Source organism: Halichoerus grypus, chromosome 11, assembly GCF_964656455.1.
Source record: "Halichoerus grypus chromosome 11, mHalGry1.hap1.1, whole genome shotgun sequence".
Taxonomy (NCBI): Eukaryota; Metazoa; Chordata; class Mammalia; order Carnivora; family Phocidae; genus Halichoerus; species Halichoerus grypus.
The window spans coordinates 41,618,541-41,641,448 of record NC_135722.1 but is presented as its reverse complement, the minus strand read 5'-3'; the positions used below and the strand labels follow the sequence as shown (position 1 = coordinate 41,641,448).

Genomic DNA, 22,908 nt, shown 5'->3' with positions numbered 1-22,908 from the left:
ATATAATTTTGGCTGGATTCATTATTGTAGGATTCTCTTTTTCTTATTTTAAAACACCTTAATTAAAATATTTTTTTATGGGCCACTAATCTGTCCCTATTGTGTCTAATGGATTAGTCAGTCCTGTCTCAAAGTCACCCCTTAGTACTACTTAACTTTATCTATCTATCTATCTATCTATCTATCTATCTATCTATCTATCTACCTATTTATCTAAACAATTAGGTCTACTTCTTGTTTTTTTATTCAGTTCCTCGGATATACATTTCTATCTATATCAGACTCACAGTATTTTAATAATTATTGCTTTTAAAAATATAGCACTAATAGCTGTTAGAGTTGATTTATACCCCAGAGTTCATTTTAGGTCTCTAAACCACTTATTTCCAAAATGAGCTTTAGAACCCCTATGTTTATTATAACAGCAACAACAAAAAGCTCTGTTAAAGTTGCATTGTGTTTGTAGGTTATTACAAAGAGATATGACATCTTTATAAAATTACAAAAGTTTGATATTCTATTGCACAGTATACCATGACCATGCTACAGAGAGGGTTCAAAGGGAATCAAGAGAGAGGCAGGAAATAGGGTAAAGAACCTGTAGTCTGCTAGGGTGAGCTCCCAACTAGGGGTGCTCAGTGAGGCTGGGACAAAAACTCCTGATGTCCACATAGTCCCAGAAGAAGGTTGTAAACCAGCACTGTAGGACAAATGTAAATTTATTTTTCTGATTAGGGAAATAGGAATGCCCTTGGGCAGAGACTGAAGACCATCCTTTGGCCAAATCTTCTCCTAATCTGCCATTCTGAAGTGGCTAGGGTAGCCCTCAGTATCATATTACTTATTAGTGAGTTTAAACAACAACAATAAAATTTTTTTTATGCCATTATCTGAAGACCAATAAATAGTGATAGGAATAGGACAAAGAGATCAGGGGTGGAGGCTGACCAATACGGAACCACTTTGGATCATCGCTCATGATCAGTTAACTTTTCTCCTTTTTCTCTTATGTTTCCTTATAATTTTCTAAGTTTATAGTTTTCTAATATGAAAAACAGCCATTTTAGGATAGATTTGCAAAATTCAGAGGTCTTCTCTCTAAGTCCAAGTCTTTAATGATGAAAATTAACAAGCACTATAATTCAAGCTAATGACTTATAGCTGTTGTCTGTTATGAATAGACATAACTCTAATATAAGGGCCATTAGAGTAAATTGAATAACTTTAATGTAGAGAAAATTTGGATGTATACCATATTTGATAAATACAGAGGTTACACTTGGCAGACTGTTTCCCTTTATGAATCATGAAAAAGACCTAGGCTTGGAAGATTTCAGTGCCTCCAAGAAAAAGATGAAAGATACATGATCTGAAACCACAAACTGAAAATTTCAAGGACAATGTTTTACTTCAGCTTTCATGTTATGAGGCACATTGGAGCACCTTGTTGGAACATCTACCTGTGGGTTTATGCCCACCTACTCTTCACACCCAGAATTACACAGTTATATCTTTATTTACTCAGAGAAGCCCTCCTCATTCAAATAAATCAAATAATGATCTATATACTTACTGGGGGATACCACATGAATTCCCAACACTGATTAATGTTGATTAGTATATGTATATCAACAACAACAAAATCAACCAGTATTTATGGGAGCTTAACAGATTCAAAAAGAGTGGCCAAGCTGAATAAACAAAGAAAATTTCCCTTAATGAAGTAGGAAATTCAGTTTAAATTTATCATGAACTGGTCATCGTCCCAGACATCAAACAGAAGTAAATGTAAACTGTTTCTTGGAGATTTAAAAACCCAGGCCAATAAAAATTCCTGTTGGTTAAATACCAATGAATACAAACTAAAAATTTTAAAAATCACAAAATACACATGAAAGAAGTCATCATAAGTAAGAGTCATCAGAAATAAGAAACCAAAGGATCAGACCCACAAAGAATGCAGATACAGAAATTATTGTTTCAAAACAAATTTGTCCAATATTTTAAAACAAATTTAAAAAATGATGTTAAGAGTTTTATTAGTCAACTTGGGATACCATAACAAAATGCCACAGGCTGGTTGGTTTAAACAACAGAAATTTATTTTCTCAAAGTTCTGGTTGCTGGGAACTTCAAGATCAAAGTGTCAGCTAATTTGGTTCCTGGTGAGAGCTCTTTTCCTGGTTTGCAGATAGCCACCTTCTTGCTGTGTCCTCACATGGCAGAGAGAGTGAGCTCTGGTGTTTCTGGTGTTTAGGCAGCAACTCTATCAGATTAGGGATTCTACCTCGTGACCTCAATTCAACTTTTATTACCTTCTCACAGGCCCTCACTCCAAATAAAGTCCTATTGGTGGTTACAGGTTCAGCATGTGAATTTGCAGCAGCAAAAAAAAAAAAAAAAAACCCCACAATAATTAAAACTAAAAAAAAATCAATAGATGGGTAAAATAGAGTACTAAAGGTGAAGATAGAATTGGTTATCAGGAAGATAAATTTAAAGAAATTCCCTAGACACAGTAGGGTAACAAAGAAATAGAAAATACTATAAAAGTTAAGAAGCTTGGGAGATGGAGTGAAGTTTAATAGGTAACTAATCAAGTACCAAGAGGAGAGGATAGAGAAGATGGATGAGGAGCACTACTGAGATGCTAATGGATATGAATTTTCCAGAACTCATAAAAGTTCATGTATCTTTAAATTCAAGAAGTCCTAGGAATCCCAAAGAGAATCAATAAAAAGAAGTTAACCTAGACACACTTAACAAAATTGTGAAAGACCAAAGATAAAGAAAAGATCTTGAAAGCAACCAGAGAAAAAATACAGATGACTTGCAAACAAATACCACTTAAACAGATAACTGATTTTGTAACAGTAACAGTGAAAGCCAGAAAGAAAAAGAAAGAGCAAATTCTCTGGTGGTTCTTATAATGGCAATAATCCCATTATGAGGGTCCTACTCTTATGACCTCATGACACTATGTTAAGTATTACGACGGAGAGCAAAATGGATCCAGCTACTATATGAATGGAACTTTTAGTCTAAGGGGGATAGACATTAATTAAATAATCATGCTAATAAATGTGTAAACTACAAGTGAAAGAGTGAGGTGAAAGAAACATATATGTAGTCTTTGAAATGAAATAAAGAATTATAACCTAGACTCAGGGTGTGGTCATCTGGGAAGACTTCCTTGAGGAAGCAATGCTTAGCTGAACTGAAAGAAGAGTTAGAGTTAATTGAGAATAAGGAAGATATGGGGACTCTGGAACATGGAAACAGTATGTGGAAAAGCCCTGTGGTAGGAAGAACATGCAGATTCTGACAAATTGAAACAATGCCAATGTAACTAGAACTCAGAGTAAGAGGGAGAGCATAGTGAAAAATGAGGCTGGAACAATAGTTAAGTGCCACATCATATATAGCTTTGTGGACTATATTCAGGGTTTTGTTGACTATCTTTATGAAGGCACAAAACGATACCTACAATCTTCCTAGATCTACAGATAAGCCAAGCTTTCCAGGAAGTCTAAAACTTCCCTCTTTATGGAAACAATTAATCTTATCATTGTCCTGGCAAATCTGAGTAGGGAGAGATGAAGCCCAGATTTATAGTGCTTGGCCCAGGGCGCTGCCAGAGACAAGGGCAAGATGTTTATTAGCTCTACCTATCGCTCACATGCAGCAGCTGCTACAGGAATATCCAGACAAGTTTCACCAAGAACAGAAATATCTGAGGATCCAAATAATTGAAGAGCCTTACTCCCTACCCCAGAGACATTCTTGAGAATGAATAGTTAATTGTCTAGGATGGATCCAGGTAATGAAATGGCTCTTATAAAGTCAGGTCAAGTCATACTAGGAACTTTGTAGTAAAGAAAATATAATTTGCTTTAAATCCCAAGAATTACTAGCCAGTCCTTGCTTGAGACATGTGTTCTCAGTCACAGCCAATGCTCCCTGGAGAATCTGCCCAAGTTGAATCTCTTGAGAACCAAGTGAAGCAGGTGACCAGAGCAAGTGAATCCTGCTCTCTATTGGAGGCATTTTCTAAGAGTCAGAGTGATCCAAAGATAGAATGAGCTACCTCAGAAGATAGTGATACCAAAATTTCAAAAATAAGCTAGGAGACCACTTGGGGTGTTATAGAGGAGATTCAAGAATGTGGGTTGGTCCACGTGGACTTAATGGTTTCTACCCACCATGAAAATCTTAGAGGCAGAAAGAATAATGTGAATGAGTAGCTATAGGTTGGAGAACATTGAGAACTCAGAGAGAGATAAGCGATGTTGATAAAAAGCATCAATAACAAAAAAGAACAGAGGACTTAATTTTGTTTGGAGTAGAAGCAGCTTATGCCATTGTACCTAATCTAATTGGGGCTTGGAAACCACGGGAAACAATTCTGACAGTGCATCCTTTCTGGGAACTGTAGCTTCCAACTTGAACTCAGGTCTGCACATCTAGCCAAACCACTGAATAGGCTTTCCCGAAATTGGGATTAAGTAGAATTGTCATGGTTTGGATGGATATTAGTTATCCATAGCTGTGTAGCAAATTACCTAAAAACTTAGCAGCTCAGAAGTACAAATATTCATTATCTCACACAAATTCTGAGGGTATGCTACTTGGGAGAGGCTCAGCTGGTAGTTTTGGCTCAGGATCTTGCCTGAGGTTGCAGTCCAGCTCTCAGCTGGCTCTAGAGTCAGATCTAGGCTCAAATGGAGCTGCAGAAACCACCTCTAAAGAGCTCTCTCACTTGGTCATTGACGGGCCTCCATCTTCACTGCCTCTTGGCTAGACACCTCCTTTCCTTGACACATGGACCCCTCCATATAGCCTGCTTGAGTGGCCGCATTTCATGGCATCTGGCTTCTCACAGAAGGAGAGATTCAAGAGGGAGAGAAGTGTGAGCAGGTGAGTGAAACAGTGCCCCAAAAGGGAGCAGGACTTGTATCTGGGATACATTAAGATCTCTTACAACTCAAGAAGATAATGTGCTCAATTAAAAATGGGCAAAGTAGTGGAACTGGAACTTCACAAAAGAAGGTAAACCAATGACTAATAAGGACCTGAGAAGATCCTCAATTACCACCAATCATTAAGGGAATAAAAATTAAAATCTATAATGAGGTACTGCTACAGTATAATAAGAATGGCTAAAATTGAAAATATCCAGCCTTGTCAAGGATGTGGGGAGCAGGGCAAATGAGCATAAATTTCTGCTGGGAGAGTATAAAATGGCATAGCCATTTGTAAACCGGCACAGTCGATTTAGTTAAAACAGGCATTCACCATGTGATTTCTAGCTACTTTATCCAAGAGAAATGACTTCAACCTGTCATAGAAACACTTGTACACGAATGTTCATAAAAGTGTCATACATAACAAGCCAAACTGGAAAAAATACATACGTCCACCAAATGAATTTTGGTATGTAATGGAATGATACTTAACACTTTTTCCCCAGTGCCTTATAATTAATATACAACTAATATACCCAATTAACCCCCCCAAATAGTTACATCTGATATATGCAACAATGTAAATAAACGTCCCAAACATTATGCTGAGTGAAAGAAGATAGATGCAAGAGAGCACATATCATCTGTCTATGGAAAAATGAATCCACAGTGATAGAAATCACATCAGTGATTGTATGAGGTATAGAGATTTGGGGGATATTGACTTCAAAATGGCATGAGAAACATTCTGGGATGATGGAAATATTCTATATCTTTTGTTGTGGTGATAATTATATAGGTTTTATGGAACACTTTCATAAAACTCATGGAAATAAAATTCATGTGTATAATTTTATGTTATATAATTTTTACCTCATGAACAGTGATTTTAAACATAAGAAAAAATTATAATATGTAAACTAAACATTTTTAGGAATACAAGGGATAATTCACAGAAATTAAATAATACTTAGAAAATTTATTGCCTTCTCTTTGTCTTTACAAGATCAACTACCCAGGCAAAAATAATATATAAGAATATTATAATTATTTGCTTTAATTACATATCCATAGCTAGCTACTTAGATATTGATATAAAAGTTTTTACCTCAGGAAAAGTACTCTATTTTCTGTTACCATTAACACATTTATGGGAAAGGATCACATAATAAGCCTGATAGAAAATCTCAGTAGATTTCCCAAGCAAAAAATTATAAATATCACTCTCTATCAAACCTCAGTGCAAAAAACCTGGAACTAAATAACTGAAGGGTCGGGGCGCCTGGGTGGCTCAGTCGTTAAGCGTCTGCCTTCGGCTCAGGTCATGATCCCAGGGTCCTGGGATGGAGCCCCACATCGGGCTCCCTGCTCCGCGGGAAGCCTGCTTCTCCCTCTCCCACTCCCCCTGCTTGTGTTCCCTCTCTCGCTGTGTCTCTCTCTGTCAAATAAATAAGTGAAATCTTTAAAAAAAAAAAAAAAAAAAAAATAACTGAAGGGTCATTTTAAAAGCTATTTTAAATTTGAAATTTCTCTACTAAATTACTTTTGAGCTAAAGAAAATTCAAAAGAAAAATTAAAGACAATTTTTAAAATGGCAACTTCACATCTCAGAACATGATGCATGGTTAAAGATAAAGTCAGAGATGGGGTGCCTGAGTGGCTGAGTTGGTTAAACGTCTGCCTTCAGCTCAGGACATGATCCCAGGGACCTGGGATCCAGTCCCACACTGGGCTCCTTGCTCAGCATGGAGCCTGCTTCTCCCTCTGCCATTCCCTCTGCTTCTGCTCTCTCTCTCTCTCTGACAAATAAATAAAATCTTAAAAAAAAAAAAAAAAAAAGAAAGAGAAAAACCTAACAGAGTTTCCCTAATTTATTTATTCATTCAACAAATATTTATAGAAGGGTTATACTGTTCTAGAATTTTTTTCTATGCTCCAGGGATATAGATTGAAAAAAATCTAACTTCCTTCATAGAGTTACATGCCGGTGGAAGTACATTGAACAAAAACCCCCTATAAATATATAATATCTCATACAGTGATAAATTCTTTGGGTAAAATAAGGCTGAATAAGGTGGATGGAGATTATTCAGAGAGGGATGTCATTTTGTATATAGTACTCAGGGAAGCCTTCTCTGAGAAGCTGATGTTTCACCAGAATTCTGAAGGAAGGGAGGGAGTCAGTCATGCAGACACTGGGGGCATAGCATTGTAGGCAGAGAAAACAGTTCAAGGGCCCTCAGGAAGCTGAGAGTGGAGTAAGCAGTGGGTTAATTGGCAGGAAGGGAGATCAGAGAAATGATATGGGGTCAGATCATGCAGTACCTCTTAAGCTACCATAGGACTCTGACTTTGACTCCAAGTGAGATGGGGAATCTGCGGAAGGTTTTGAGCAGAGGATAGACACAATCTGACTTACATTTTTAAAAGGATCGCTCCAGAATTGTCTATACATAAAAAGGATAGAAACAGGGAGATCAGTCTGGAGGTTGTTGTTATCGTTCATGTAAAACATGATGGAGACTTGGATCAGGAAGAGTCAGTGGGGGTGGGAAGAAGTGGTTAAATACAAGTAATCAGGACAAAGAGAATACATACAATTTAATTTAATAATTCAACTCAGAAATCTAGGAAGAGACCAGCTCAACAAACTTTTCAACAGTTATCTGGGAGAAGGAAATAAGTGGTCAGCAAAGAAATTAGTGAATTAAAAAGAAAAAAGCAGAATTGAAAAATACTAAAGCTCTTCCTTGAAAAGTTCAATTAAATAGAAATTTCTGGTAAAGTAAGTGAGGGAGAGAAATAGGGAAAAATACAGATATACCACACCCAGAATGAAAGGAAAGATAATGTCAAATATGAAGATTTTAAATTATAATAAAAAAGCACAAGTTGCTAATGCATGCAAAAAATTTAAAACAGCAAATTTCACAGAAATATATGTAAATCAAGAATAGATAGAATAACAATAGAGTAGAATAACCATAGCAGAAATTGAAAACCTTAAGAACTCTGTGAGAAAAGGTAAAACTTAAAGGAACTCTGTAAATAAGTTACAGGTGAATTATATAAAACTTAAAGCTCAGATAGTTTTCATTGCTTTTTACATTGACCTGAAGCATATTAAAATTTCAAAAGTTTGCTAAGTCATTTGATGACATTAGCATAGCCCCAATATTAAACTTAATGATGGTAGTACAAAATCCTTAATAAATCACAAGCACACTGAATTTGGAAGTATATTTTAATACATATCTTCTGACCAAATAGAGTTTATCAAGAAGCAGTATAGTGATTTAAGACACCAGACTCTGGAGGCTGATAGCCTAGAAAGAGTTTTACATCTTGATACGGATCTGATAGCTGTATGGCTTTGGTTAACCTGTTTAATATCTCAGTATATCAGTTTCTTCATCCATAAAATGGAACTATGATACTATCTATGCAGTCATTAAAAGATTAAGGGTTTATTCTGTGAAGCATTTACTATGGCCTAGCATGTAGTAAGCACTCAAAAATATTAATTGTGATTATGAGTTTCTATGCCTGGAAATGTATTATCATAATAGTAAGTCAGAGGAGAAAAGCCCTAAGATTACTGTTAGTACCAAAAGACATTTTGATAAAATTTAATATTTATTTATGATTTTTAAAAACTCTCTTAGTACACAATAAGAAGAAAGATACTTTCTTAGGATGATAAAGAAGCTCCGTTTGAAATCAATAGCCTTCATCATCAGGGATAGCTGTAATCATTTTTGCCTCAACATTGTCAGGAAGTTCTACATGATACAAAAAGAACAAAAATATAAACAAAGATTTACTGTTATTTACAGATGATACAATTGTCTACCTGGAAAACCCAATGCCAACCAAAATCCAAACAGGATTTTTTAAAAATTGACAATTATTTTAACTTTCTTCTAGAAGAATAAATGTGTAAAAATTGCCAAGAGCATTTTGAAAAAGAGAAGCTGAAGTACCTTTGTCCTACTAGTAATGAAACCGTATTACTAGTACATAGACAATTATCAATGGAGGAGAAAAGAATGGCCAGAAGGAGATTAGCATAGAAGGACAGTGTTATAAATCAATGTGAGACATTTATTTCATAAAAGGTTTTGGGAAAAGTAGACATAATCTTATTATTATTATTATTATTTTTAAAGACTTTATTATTTGAGAGAGAGAGAGAAAGCACATGAGAGGGGGGAGGGTCAGAGGGAGAAGCAGACTCCTTGCCGAGCAGGGAGCCTGATGCAGGACTCGATCCCGGGACTCTGGGATCATGACCTGAGCTGAAGGCAGTCGCTTAACCAACTGAGCCACCCAGGTGCCCCGACATAATCTTATTATTAATGAACTCTATCACACCTTTGTGGTTGTAAACACTATATTTTCTCAAACCTATCATATTGTCAGGGGGTATTTGCAGAGCCAACTTTGAACCATGCATTTGGAAGTGATTCCAAAAGCTAATGGCTTATTGAGCGGGATACATTAATTCCATAACAATAATTCTTGATACACATAATTCACCTGCAGGTCTGTCAGTTTTTGTTTCACATAATTTGAGGCCATGTTGTTGGGTGCATGTGTGTGTATTATCAATATATCTTCTTGCCATTTGGCTCCTTTTCCCACCATATGACACTTTTCCATTTCTAATGAGTTTTTTTGCCTTGAATTCTATTTTGATCCTACATTATGAACTTATTTCAACCTATTTTTGTTCATATTTGTTACATATCTTTTACTACCCATTTATTTTAATCAATTCTGAGTCCTTTTGTTCTAAATGTTTCTCTTGTGGAAAAAACACTGTTGTATTCTTTAAAAAGATGCAGCCTGATAGTCTTGGCTCTTAATTGGTGACTTTAATATCCCACTATTCTAAAGCTATATGAGTATTTATTATTGCCATCTTTTCTCAAATGTGCATTCACTGTATATTTTGGGGGTCTTTTTCATGCTTTCCATTGAACAGAACAGATCCTCCTTGTGTATTTAAAACTTATACATTTAAAAATCAATGACAGTTGCCTTAATATAAAAGACCCACACTTACAAAATTTTTTTCTACTAAACACAAATATCATGACCATTCTTATATACCAACTACCTAGCTTACACAATAAAACAAAACTTTCGTGAGTGCTGCCTAAAATACCCCTCTTATTAACATTTCGTCCTCACCCTGTAAAGTTACTTTTTTTAGAATGTGATGTTTATTCTCCCTGTGAATGACTGTATATATCCATAGGTTTTGTATAGTAATGATATACATGTTTTAAATTCAGTAGAAATAGTATCATCTGATATGTATCCTTTGAAACTTGCTTTATTTTGTAATCAATATTATATGTGAGATTGATGCAGGTTGGTACATATATCTATATTCACTGTTCTATAGTGTGTTGTATATATCCATTATATGAGCAAACCACTTCATTATCTATGGTACAGATTATCCAGTTTCAGCAGCAGGAGATTGGAACCAAAACAAAACGAACATTCCTTAAGTCGATTTTAGGGAGACAAAATGCAAATGAACTCATAAAAAGAAACGAGTAAAATTGCTAATTTGGACATTGAGCAAATTGACATAAAGCCCAAAATCTCAATAAGAGGAAAAACAAGCTGTGGTACCAGAAATAATTTCACCAACTAATGACCCCTGTATTAGTCTGCTCTGGCAATCGTTACAGAACAGCACAGGCTGGATGGCTTCCCAACAGAAAGGTACTTCTCTCAGTTCTGGATGCTGGAATTGCGAGATCAAAGTCCCATCAGTGTTGCTGTGTGGTGAAGTCTCACCTTCAGTCTTACACATGGCCATCTACTCACTGTGTCCCCACCAGGCCCCTTCTCTGTGTGTGCATGGAGAGGGAAAGAGAGAGAGATCTCTGATATCTTTCTCTGTTTTTAAAGGGCAACAGTCCTACCAGATCAGGACCCTATCGTTAGTATTGCACTTAATCTTTTTTTTATTATTATGTTATGTTAATCACCATACATTACATCAAGGACCTCACTTAATCTTAACTGCTCCCTAAAGGCCCTATCTCCAAACACAGTCACATTGGGGGTTAGAGCTTCAACATATGGTTTGTGGGGGTACACAGTCACTTTATAACTTTTATAACTTCCAAATCATAAATACTAGTTAGCTTTTGCCACAGATATATCACATATAAACAACCTCGAAATCTTCATGGCTTTCAAAAGCAAGTACTTATTTTTCTTGGTCATGGGCATGTAGTAGGGATGAGGATGATCTCAGCTGGTGTTGGCTGCATGTGGATCTAGACTGCAGGTCAGTTGTAGGTCCACAGGCCTCGTTTTGGAGTCCAGGCTAAAAGGGTAAAGGACACCTAAGCATGTACTTTTCAAGGTGATGGCAGTATCACAAGAGCACAAAACCCAAACACATAAACACATTTCAAGCCTCAGCTTTTCCATGTCTATCAACATCGCATCAGCCTAATCAAGCTACTTGGCCAAGCCCAACATCAAGGGGCAGGATGTCCATTTCACCTACCATGTGGCCATGGCAAGACTAAGCATATGTAATACTACCATGCATAGTGAAGACTTGGGAGCAATAATTCAATCAGCCACAGCATATATTCTCAAGCTCTGAGTGTTTGCCATGAGTCTTAATGATACTAAAGGACATTCTTCTGCTACAATGGCCCAGTGGTTTCGAGTTGTCAGGACTGATGCTGCGGCCCAGCAGAAGTCTTCTGTCTGTCCATGTTGTGCTTTGATTCCTTATCCACTCCTTACATAGCTTCTTAGGGTTCTGAGCCAGTGCACCGTATGTCGTGGTTTGAAGGTTCATTAGTCACTCTTACTCTGTGAGCTCTGAGTCAATGGAGAAGTATCCAGAGTTCTGGTGGGAATTCAATGCAGTACTAGCTTAAGTACTGGTGAAGTTGCTTTGGACCCCAGACTAAAATGGTTTCTCAGCTATTTCCCCTTCTGATTTGAACTTACTTGCCTAGTCTCAGGTATCACTCCTAGAGAGCACCCTGCCTGTCTGCCTTGTTTACAGCGTGGGAGGAAGAAAAGCTGGTCAGATGAATCTGGAGGAGGAGAATTGTAGGGCGAGAAGGGTGCTCAAACCAAAGAGCAGGCCTTGTGGAGGTCTTGAGGCAGGAGGTAGAGTCACTGGTGGCCACTGCAGAAGCATCCAGGCATTTGAAGGGTTCATGGTCCAGGTGTCTGAATTGCTGAAGATGAAGGACCCTGGAAAGTTTGTCCTGAAGAAAATCAAGCCGAGAGGGGATTTGAGAGTTGATCACAAACATAAAGAGAGAAGACATAACTCCATTCATTCTCTCATTCATTCAATAAATAAATATTTGAGTGCTACCTTTGCCAGGCATCCTATTCTGCGTATTGAGAATTAAGCAATTAACAAAATAGCCATATCCCTGTTCATGTGGGACTTACACTATTTATGGAATGGGGTATAAACACCACAGTAATTAAATAAAAAATATATAATATACTTGAATAGAAGGTAGTAAGTGGTAAAGAGAAAAACATAAGGCAGAGAAGAGGGTTAGGGTGTGTTGGCAAGGTGAGGTACAGTTTCAGAAAGGATGGCCAGGATAGATGACATTTGAGTAAAGATCTGGAGGAAATGGTGTTATGGGGTGGGGGACATTTTGCAACAGGTACAGCAAGGGGAAACACTTGAGGGGGTTGGTGTCTGGGGGTGCGGTTTGAAGCCTAGCAAGAAGGCCAGTGTGTGAGAGGGAAGTCCAAGATGAGGCCAGGTAGGTCATGGGGTTGGTGGTGAGGGGAGGGGAGGGAAGATCAGTGTGGACCTTGGAAGCTGCTGCAATGTCCCAGGTGTTTACTCCATGGAATGCGGAGTCAATGGAGTACTTTGTGCATAAAGGAGACATCTGGGTGATTTCCAGCAAAAATGGGTGACAGTGTGGAGTATAGAGTGAATGGAAATGAGGGTCATAATTCTAGGGGCTCCTGAGGAAATAACTAGAGTCAGTGCGTAGAAGGGGGTGACTTTTCCAACTACAAGACCTCGCCTAACTGAGCATCCACCAGTGAAACTGGCTGCACAGTCCCCCTGGGAGCCAGTCAGCAGCATGTCACTGACAGTCCCAGCAGGAGCCAGGGATGCTGACGCTGGGAAATTCCTACAGCAGGTAAGGCGTTCAACTCGGACATCCCAGACTCCTTCCAATACTGAGCATCTCTGATGCCACAGCATATATCACCCTAATCTCCCCCAGTTAGAGTGCAGGGCTTCTGTCCCTTCTGTTCATCGCCGTATTTCTGGGGCCTGGAATAGTGTCCGGCAAATAGCAGCCACTCAATGAGTACTTGTTAAAGTATGAATGTCTTTGTTAAACATATTGCAGGCTTTTGAGCAGCATACTTTTCTTCTCAGCACCCCAGAGAATAAGAAAAGATGAACTGGATGACACCTGTTGACCTTTCCAGGCCTGTGGGTCTGTGACAGCATCTCAGACTCTGAGGCATTGTTTCTAAAGGGCTTTGCAGGCTCTGGGGTGTATGAGGAGTGCTGATGGGGAGGAAAGGCAGGGCTGGGTAAGGGCAAACCTGAGTCAAGGGGAAGTGCACAGATAACCTCTGTTATCTGTGGGGACCAGGGAACTCTGACAATAAAGGGGAATTGTCTTTGAGATGTATAGAGTAGAGTTCTCATCCCGCTAAGGGATGCTGAGGACCCGTCCCATCCCAAGCATGTTGCATTTGCTTCATGGGTCATCCTCCTCAACAAAGCCTTCACAGGTCTCTAGGCTTTCCTGGGAGAAACACCATACATAGCAGTAAGCACTCCTCTTAAGTGTATCGAAAACCCTTTCTTATCTTGACGAAGTTCACCAGTGACAACATTTCTTCAAAGAGTTCCGTGCAGGCACAGTATCTATTATGTGCCCCCAGACACCCACCCGGCAGCTACTCCCCGTCCCCCTGAGCTTTTGTAGGATTGCCAACATCAACAGGTTGGCTGACAGGGCCCATCTTTGCTACCAGAGAAGCCAGTGAGACATGCTGTTATATTTATTGAACAATTAAATACAAAAAGATGCACACTAGGTAATTGCAATGATTTTATTCTATATTTATTTAGCTTTATTTCAGACAGTGTTTTTAATATTAAGCATGCAGATGTATGTGTGTTCCATGCTCCTTATCCTATGAGTTGCATTCATTATAAATTAAAAGAAGTAGAGTTCGCTTCATGGTGACCTAGAAAAAAAAAATAACAGCCAGAATTTAGTAACTTATTAATTGTGAAAATATTGACATCTATTATCTCATTCAGTCTTTATATTAATCTACTAGCAAGTAGATACTATTGTTGCCCTTGATTCACAGATGGGGAAACGGGCTCGGAAAACACGTCTGGCCTGTGGTCATACAGCTAGAAGAAGGCAAACTCAGTTCGTGATCCCAGGGGTAGGCTCTGAATTCAGATGTACATGACATTATAGTGTTTACACCCAAAGCATGTCATTACCTTTCAAACCCAAAAGATAGAATAATCACAGTTTTAAGTGCAGGGAATAGCCATTTAAATAAACAAATCTATCTTTTCTGGCAAATGATCTCAGTATCACAGGGAGATACTGGTCAAATGGAGGGGAATGAACCTAAATTCTAGGAGTTTCAGCTACTGGGACTCCCTGTTCTCCCTGCAGACACTGGAGTGGGCACATTGCCCTGTGGATTTTTTCTACTATGTGGGCTCTCAGAGGGTTAAAGTGTGGACTGCACCCCCGCAATACCAGGTTTTCCATCCTCCCATCTGACACTAGAATGGCAGTCACCTTCTTCCTGGAGTCCTTTCACTGCTCAGGCCCCAAGTTCCTTGTGGTGACGGCCAAAGTCTTCGGGGCCCACGTTGGTGGGCATGAAGGTATTTTTCACCATGCGCTCAGCTCTGGCCAGCAAGCCTTCCAGAGGATTGGTCCCACAGGCGGCATTGTTGCAGGGGCTCTTCTGGGCAGTGATGCTGATTTGCAGGATGGAGGAAAAGGGGCCCGTCAGTGAGAGGCTGTTAGAGAGAGAGAGAGATCCTATCTGCCCCATGGGATATTCATGGGAAAATGAGAGGCGCCTGTTAACGGTACATCTTTCCCCTCATCACAGTGATCGCTATAGAACTACATAGGCTTCTGGGGAAAATGCCATGATCACTTCCACAGACATTCCCAGGGGTGTCCGAAAGCCCAAAGTGGCTTTAGGTAGTGGCCATGGAACACAGAGCTGTAACAGCCTATCTTTCCTGTATAAATAAACTAAAAATCAAGCGAGGCTTAGGAGACAGAATTATAGCCCCACACTGACCCAACTCAAGGATTGTCTAGAAGCTACATTCCACTCAAAGGCACCCAGTATCCCTTCTTAGAAATAGAAAAATTCCTCAGACTTACCTGGAAGAGGAAGAGACTTTCCAGCACTGAGTCCCAGAGGTGCTTACCTGCTCCGTGCTGCTCCTGTCCGGCTACTTGAGGCTGGTCACAGGACTACTCACTACGCCCTGGATCCAGCTACCATGGGGCTAAGGCTACTTCTAAGCACAGGTCCCTGAGACTGTGAAGCCTGTGGTGTGGGCCAGAGCAATAACCACCACCGCTCAGGTCTTCTTACAAATATACTTTTATTCCCCAATGACAAACACATTCACAAGCAGGACTGAGAATCTGGGCTACGATTCCTCAGGGGAGTCACAGGGCTGCCCCCCCATCTCTTCCTCGGGGCTTCTCGTCTGGCCTAAACATCTTGCTCTCCTCCCATCTGAGGTTCCAGACATCCACTGCCACAAAGAAAACCACTGATACCAGCAACCAGAGAGGACCACATGTACCACAATATAGGAAGGAAGGGAGAAAGGAAATTAAAAAGTTGAGGGAGGGGATTGGTAGGCATCCCGGGTCATGCCAATGTGAGGGCCGTGGTCTCTCTCCAAGCTGCTGGCCATGACCCTTTTCTTGCCAGGGGCTCCGACCCCAATTGCAGTCTGAGGGAACGTGTGAAACTTGTTGAGGTCCTGTGTGTATGTGCCCAGCACACAGGTACTCAGATTACTGCACCGCTTAGCTCGGAAGCTGTCCAGGCTGCAGGGAAAAGACATGCCAGGTGGTACCACGTCCTGGGTCTGCCCCTGTGGCTATCACACAGAAGGTGAGACCAGGGAGGGGGCACTTCGAGCAGAGGCGGGAGGGGCAGGCAGCAGGGCAGCTCACACATCCTCCATCAGGAGAACCTAGAGGTTTGCTGAGCCAGGGCAAGGTGGGGAAGGGCTGCGTGGGGAAGGGGTAGCCTTTTCTAGCATTCCTCGTGCTGCATTATGTCAGTCCTCATGCTCTGCACTGAGATTCTCGGGGTAGCTGCATGTGCATCACATGCCTCTGACCCACGGGGCCATAGCCAGGCCCGGGGCTGGTGTGTGCTCCAAGCTCAGGGGACATGGGGAAGTGAGGCTGGGGAAGGGTGTCTGGCCCCAGGACAACATGCGCGTCTCCACAGATCCTACACAATAAAGACCCCAGACCTACCTCAGACACTGCTCTACCCAAGCCCACCCTCTGCAAAGCCTTTGGCTTCACCTTGCAAATGTGTGAACGAATGCCACATGCAGGTGCACAAGAAGCCTAATTTTTAAAATCTCCTGAGATACATGTGGTCTGTCTGCCAGCTTCACACGTAACCTGTCCTAACTCCTCCAATGCTGGGAAGTCCCCTCAGTACTACCAGCCCAATTATCCAGAGTGGGGGATGTCATACCTTTCCCAACTGCTTTCAGAAAGGGATCTTTTTCCATGTGCTCTAACCATAGTCTCTGTGTGACCTCTGTTGTCAGTGGAGCCTGAGAATAGCTGGGCCCCAGTCCCAGGTGAACAATGGCAGTGTGCTGGCCTCCTGTCCGGCTGTGTTCTCTCTTACCTCCTGGGATATGCCTTCCTGGGCATGACAGGAGGGAGGGGCTGCCCTGAGCTGAGCCGGGTGGGGAGCCTCACCTGGAGCCCTCAGTCTCCTCCTGCTGCAGCTCACGGGCCTTCATTTGCACATAGTCCTTCAGCACTGCAGTCAGTAGGAGGCATATTTCATCCTCAGTGAGTGTAGCAGGTTCCAGTGGGTTCTCCAAGGCAGACCTACAGAGGGGAAGCAAGCACAATAGAGGCTCTGAGCCTCTGTCTACCACTTCCCCTGGATCAGTAGCCAGGCTTCCTGTTCTCTGTGTTTTCCCTAAGGATATGGCCACCCCAAATCCTAGTGGACAGGGCATGAGTCCAATGTCCTTCCAAAAAACACTGATTCACCCGTAGTCAGGCAGTAGGGTGACCTTGACGTGGACTGCTGGAACTAGAATATATAGGTTGGTGAAAGTGATGGTTAGATTTTTCAGGAATATTATAAGCTTAGTGTTAAATTTAGCTATTATTAAGGATTAACTGATAAAACAATTAGTTTGAATCTGAAAATATTTGTGTAAGGGTGAGAAATTAGATTAAGAGGTCTCATATTAGATCTAATAAGAACAAATTCAGTGGAAAATTAGATTAGTATGCAATTCATTTCTCAAATTGTGCTTTAATTAGATAAATAGGTTTGCTATAGATACAAATGTTTGATAAATAGCAATGACTGTTCCATAAGGCTCAATAAACTATATGAAATTTACAATAAAGAGTAGTATATACTATTTGTTTTTAAGTTGTGTATAATATCTTTATAGTATAAAATGTGTATAATAAACCCTTATGCAGGTTACATGCATACCTTCCCCCCCTGAGAGCTGGTTGTTAACCTTTTAGCCCACCAGAGAATGGAATGGTTTGATGCTAGGAGCAGTGGGAAGGGAGTACACTCCTGGCAGGGCTCTCTTACCTGAATGGTGCTGCCTGGAGGACGCCTGCTTGGTACAGGACCAGGATGCCAATAGCCAGGAATGGGGAGAACTTCCAGAAGCCCATGGTACCTCTCTGCAAGGGAAGAATGATGTCCCCACAGCAGTTCATAGTTCCATGAGCCCATTGATAAGAGTGAATCCTGATGTTCTTGTACATACTGATAAATATTTTATTATTTTTATAAAATAAGTTTGGAACTCCTGTGATTTCTGTGAGTTTTTGTATATTTCACCAATAATGAATTGATTGGAATCTTTGATTAAAAAATTTTTTTTCCTGAGCCCAAGGACCTGGGTTCTGGTCCTGCCCCTACCTGGAACTCCCTCGCGTCATGGTTTCCAGTGACCATTTACCTTCCCATTGTTTTTTTTTTTTTTGTCAGTGAAGTGACTACTGGAGGGTCTGGTGAGAATACAGCATGCATTTGTTTAGCAAAGCTAAAGAGGGTTCCTAGTGCCAAAGTGGGGAGGGGAGAATGAATAAACATCTGTACTCCCCACCCCAGACCCAATCTCCAGCTGGCCAGGTCTCCAGTGAGGACAGTCTCTGAATGCTGTCACAATAGCTTTTCCTATAATGCAACACAGAGCTGACCTCCCTGTGTGGGGCTTTTGCTCATACCTGGTGGGGCATGGGGAGGTAGCTAAAAGGGAATATCTCTACCGATGGAATCTTAGAGAAACTAAAGAAACAAATTCTATTGCTCACCTGCTCTGCACTCTGGCAAAGAATTCCCTGCAAGAACCAAGCTTAAGCAGAGTCTTAAATTGGGGCTAGGACTTAAAGCAGGGGGGAAAAGCTCCCAGAACTCACTAATGGGGCTTGCTGTTCAAGGCTGCCTGCCTCTAGGATTTTGAGCCTATTTGACCCCACTGAGGCTGGCCAAAGTTCCGAAATGATATCCCAGGGACCACTAGGCACAAACAGGATCCGTGAGCACCCTTGCGTCCCACTGTGTGCATGGTGTCTGTGGAGCTCCAGGGTCCTGAACGCAAGTGCAGCAAGAACAGCGAGACTGAAGCCTGTCTCAGTGCGGAGTGAAGCAGGGAGTCCCGGAACCGAGACTGTCCAGTGTTACCTGAGGCAGGAGCCTGCGATGAATCGTAGAGTAACAGAGATTTTGTGATGAAGAGACCCAGACAGAAGTGCACAGAGACTCTAAGACACGCAGGGAGAGCAGCTACAAGAAAGACGAATGCAGAAGAGGGAGGGAAGAAGAAGGAGAGAGAGAATCACACAGCTAAGCAGGAATCTCGGGGCTCACCTGGCAGCAGGCAGCAGGTGGCTTGGAGCCCAGGCGGTGGCAGCTGCGGCAGCGTTGGCGTCAGGCGATGGCGCTGTGGAAGCGGCAGGGACACTTGAGCGGAGCGGTGGCTCTGCTGCCTCCCAGCACCAGCAGCTGCTCTTATTCCCGCCGCTCTGGGTCTGGGGTGGTCCAGGAGCTCTGAGCAACCAATGAGAGGACAGATCTCATACCCCGATAGATTGTGTCACCCATTTACGTCCAGAACCTAGAACATTCTGCCAGACCATCCCTCTTGTATTTGCATTGAGGTCATTGATGGGAGTGGAGGGAGGGAGAGGGATGGTGGGGACTGAGGAGAAATACCCTTAATATGAGCAGGAAGTTGAGGGCAGTTTGACGTCATGGTAAATTTCACCTGTTCCGTTCTGCTGGGTTTTGAATGTGCACCCCTCTCCATTGCCAGAGGTGCAGTCGTATAGGGCAAGATCCAGGAAGCAGGGCATCCTAGCTCCCCAAGTCTGACCCTAGATCCCCCATCCAAATGAGGCTTGGACGGTTAACAACATACAGCAACATTGATTCTGGACACAAGCAGGGTGTCTGATTCAAATAGCTGGAATTACAGAGGGGCAAAGCTCATGGGAAGCAAGAGATGGGAGTGATAGCAAGAACTTTATCAGTAGAACTCAATTCCAGGCAGTAAAGTCAAGGGCAATTAACTTCTCAGCACTTCAATGTACTCATCTTTGAAATGGGGACCATATTCCCAGCTTGAGAACATGTTGTTGGTTAGTAGCCATGTGCCTGTCCCCCAGTGGGGGAGGAATTTACGAGAGCCCTCAGGCCCAAAGAGGAATTTTGTAAAATCACGATCTCAATTTTCCAGATTCCCACCTTGTGTGGCTTCCTGGATTCATGCTAGGTGGTCTGTCATGTGGGTTAGGAGGACCTGGAAGCCCTGCTGGGCCTGAGCCTGAAGGTGTTAGGCACCGATGCTTCCCAAGCCTCCAAACGGACTTCTAGCCCTTCCTCTTCCTATCCTGTCATCCATCACCTCTGGCTCCTCACCCTGCTGGAGCCATTTGCCCAGCTGCCCCTTGCTTCTGGCTGCTGTTTGCCAAGTTGTCCCTGTGGCGTGCAATTCCAGCCCTGTGCCCGCCTCTGCCATACTTCAGTCCTCCACTAGAGAGCAGAGCACGCTCGAAGGTACTGAAGAGTCCCTGCGGATACTAAAGCTCACGCGCAAAGCTTTCCCACAAACTCATTTCTGTCTCCAAACATGTGCGCACTCCCCAGAGCACAGGCCGGCGCAGGGGGTCTGACACCCGGGGCATCCACGTGGGTTCACTGTGAATCGCGGCCCGAGCCTGCCTCCGAGTCTCTCTCTCTCTCTCACGGGATCGCATGCACACTTGGCATGGTGATGATCTGCTGAAATCATACCTGCACTCACTCTCAATTGTAAGCGTGCTCTCTCACGTAGCACCTCCACTCTCTCCAGGACACACCAAATGGAGGGTTTTAGGACCCCTCCAACCTGATCTTTCCACTCCCAGCTCGCCTGGAGGTCCTAGGTCCTGACTTGGCGCCCTCAGCACCGAGAGTGCTGAGAAAGAAGCTTCTCACTGTTCCCAGGATCTCGGAGTCTGAGCGCCGCGCGTGAGCCTCAGCCTCTACATACTCTCCCCGGGCAGCTAGCGTGGCCGTGGCGGCAAGTGTGTCCGAAGCGGCAAGCGTGGCTGTGGCGGCAAGCGTGGTCCCCGCGGCAGCCGTGGTCCCCGCGGCAAGTGTGGTGTTGCGGGCACAGTGGGTGGGAGACTACTTCACAGGTCTGTGCAGTGCAGGCAGAGACCCCAGTGAGGTGGTTCTCCCAGGCACAGCGGAAATAATGCCCGGGTACGTCGTATGTGATCCGGGCAACGGTGCACCCCTCTCCTCAGTCCCCAGAAGCCTTTGCATTTCATAGCACACACCTGCCTTATACCACATCTCCTTCCCTTCTAATTTGGTGGCCACTGTTCGGGGACACCGACTTTCCAAGATGCCTCTGTGCATCTTTCGTCCATCCTTAACTCCTGGTGCTGCCCCACCATGAGGGAGGAAGTTCGGGACTGGGGATCGGGTGTGTAAAACTCTCTCCCCATGGCGGGCTGGCAGGACGGCGGGTTCTTTCTCCTAGCGTGAACTACAAAACCATTCCCCTCTGAGTCCATCCCTGATTTACCGAGTAGATTCAAGGAAGTTTAGACGTTCACGCGTGCGGGCTGCTTAGATTATGTCAGCTATCCCTGGAGCCTCTCTAAATTGAGGCTACACAGAACACGATCTAATATATAAGTCGCCAAGGAAAATACTGATTTTAAAATAGTCGCTTGAGTATTTTGCTCTTGGTTTTATAATCTTATTTCATAACTTGATGTGAAGAGGCTCACGGTGTTGGACTCCATCCCCATTGGGACTCATGCCCCACCTCCCCGCCAACCCCGCGCCCTGCGCCCCGCGCTGGTCTTCTGCCTCGTAGCTGCAACCACCACAACTGGGGAATGGCAGCAATGTCTCCTCCCTGCTGTGGGTGCCTGAGCACACAGGTTCAGGGCTAGACGCAGAGCCCAGCACCAGTTGGTCCTACCAGATCATCTTCCACAAAGCCCTGTAACACTGCTGCCTGGAGGGCAAGGCAAACAAACCATAGAGGTTCATTCTCAAGGAAATTTAGAAGATCAATGGCCAACAACTTCCTGATCATCTTCCGAGGAGCCCGTTCCAGCTCCTTACACGCTGTCAGGGGAACCCTCCCGTCACACCCGCCATGGTGGAAGGCATGTGTAAGTATAACTGGGGCTCTGCATGCCTCACCCAGATCCCTGACAAGACCATGTTCCTGAGTGTGGTGGATGTCTTCACCATAGGGGCACCTCTGGCAGACTAAGAACCCCACCACTCCCAAGAAGGACCATGGTACTCCCTAATAGTCCTATTTGAGGTGGTCTGAGGGCTGCGCCCCAAGTGTTCTGGCCATTGCCCACGGAGGACAAACTGAAGGACGGTCAGTTGGTATTCTTGGGTCTTGTCTGTCTCTAGCTTTGTCTGGGGGTGGGGGCTGGAGTCCCCACTTACTTTTTTCCTGTCCTCCTGCGGGAGGAGAATTGGGAGTTTCAGCGAGTCAGGGATCTTCTCAATCCCCCTGACTATCCTCTCAACCTTCTTGAATAAAATAAAGAGAAGAAATGAATCAAAACCATTTTCCACTGAGCTCATGTCTGATTATCAAGTGAAACCAAGTTTAGATCTTTCTATGTGCCGATCGCTCTGAAACAGGCAATCCTTGAAACTTCTCTGGGCTTCTCATGGGATCCCATGCACAAACAGTATGATCACGATCTGCCATCATCATACCTGCAGTGACTGTCAATTTTAAGTGCATACCCTAAAACGCAATTATGCAGCACCTGGACCCCTCCAACTGGAGGGTTTTAGGACCCCTCCACCCGATCTTTTCACTCCCAACCTCCCCGGGGAATGTCCGAGGTCCTGATTTGCTGCCCTCAGCACACAGAGTGGAAGCTTCTCACTGTCGCCAGGCTCTCCAAGTCTGAGCGCGCAGTGCACAATCCTCAGCCTCTACACACTCTCCACGCGCGACCGCAAGTGCAGCCTTTGCTGGTGCGTTGGCAGCCCCCAGCTGCAAATACCCCCACCCACAGGGTGGGCTCTGAACGCGGTTGGCGAGGCTGCCTCACGGGGCTGCGGGGGCAGGCAGAGACCCCCAGCCAGGCAG

The 22,908-nt window shown here is 43.0% G+C and overlaps 1 protein-coding gene across 1 annotated transcript; it reads right to left on the bottom strand.

Annotated features, from left to right (window-relative positions):
- Positions 1 to 14,141: 14,141 nt before the first annotated feature.
- LOC118539788 (calcitonin receptor-stimulating peptide 2) lies at positions 14,142 to 19,268 on the bottom strand. Its single transcript, XM_036098626.2, has 5 exons — positions 19,149 to 19,268; positions 17,862 to 17,956; positions 16,991 to 17,125; positions 14,798 to 14,982; positions 14,142 to 14,216 (listed from the first exon to the last, which is right to left on the bottom strand). The coding sequence occupies exons 2-4, from the start codon at positions 17,945 to 17,947 to the stop codon at positions 14,823 to 14,825; spliced, it is 381 nt and encodes a 126-aa protein (XP_035954519.1). The 5' UTR covers positions 17,948 to 17,956; positions 19,149 to 19,268; the 3' UTR covers positions 14,142 to 14,216; positions 14,798 to 14,822.
- Between the last annotated feature and the right edge of the window lie 3,640 nt (positions 19,269 to 22,908).

What these genes read in the sequence shown, in the direction of transcription:
- LOC118539788 (XM_036098626.2), bottom strand. Translation starts at nt 17,947, where the DNA reads ATGGGCTTCTGGAAGTTCTCCCCATTCCTGGCTATTGGCATCCTGGTC. An exon ending in CTCCAGGCAGCACCATTCAG is followed by an intron (nt 17,126 to 17,861) that starts GTAAGAGAGCCC and finishes TCCCCTCTGTAG; the next exon opens with GTCTGCCTTGGAGAACCCAC. An exon ending in GAGGAGACTGAGGGCTCCAG is followed by an intron (nt 14,983 to 16,990) that starts GTGAGGCTCCCC and finishes CCTGCAAATCAG; the next exon opens with CATCACTGCCCAGAAGAGCC.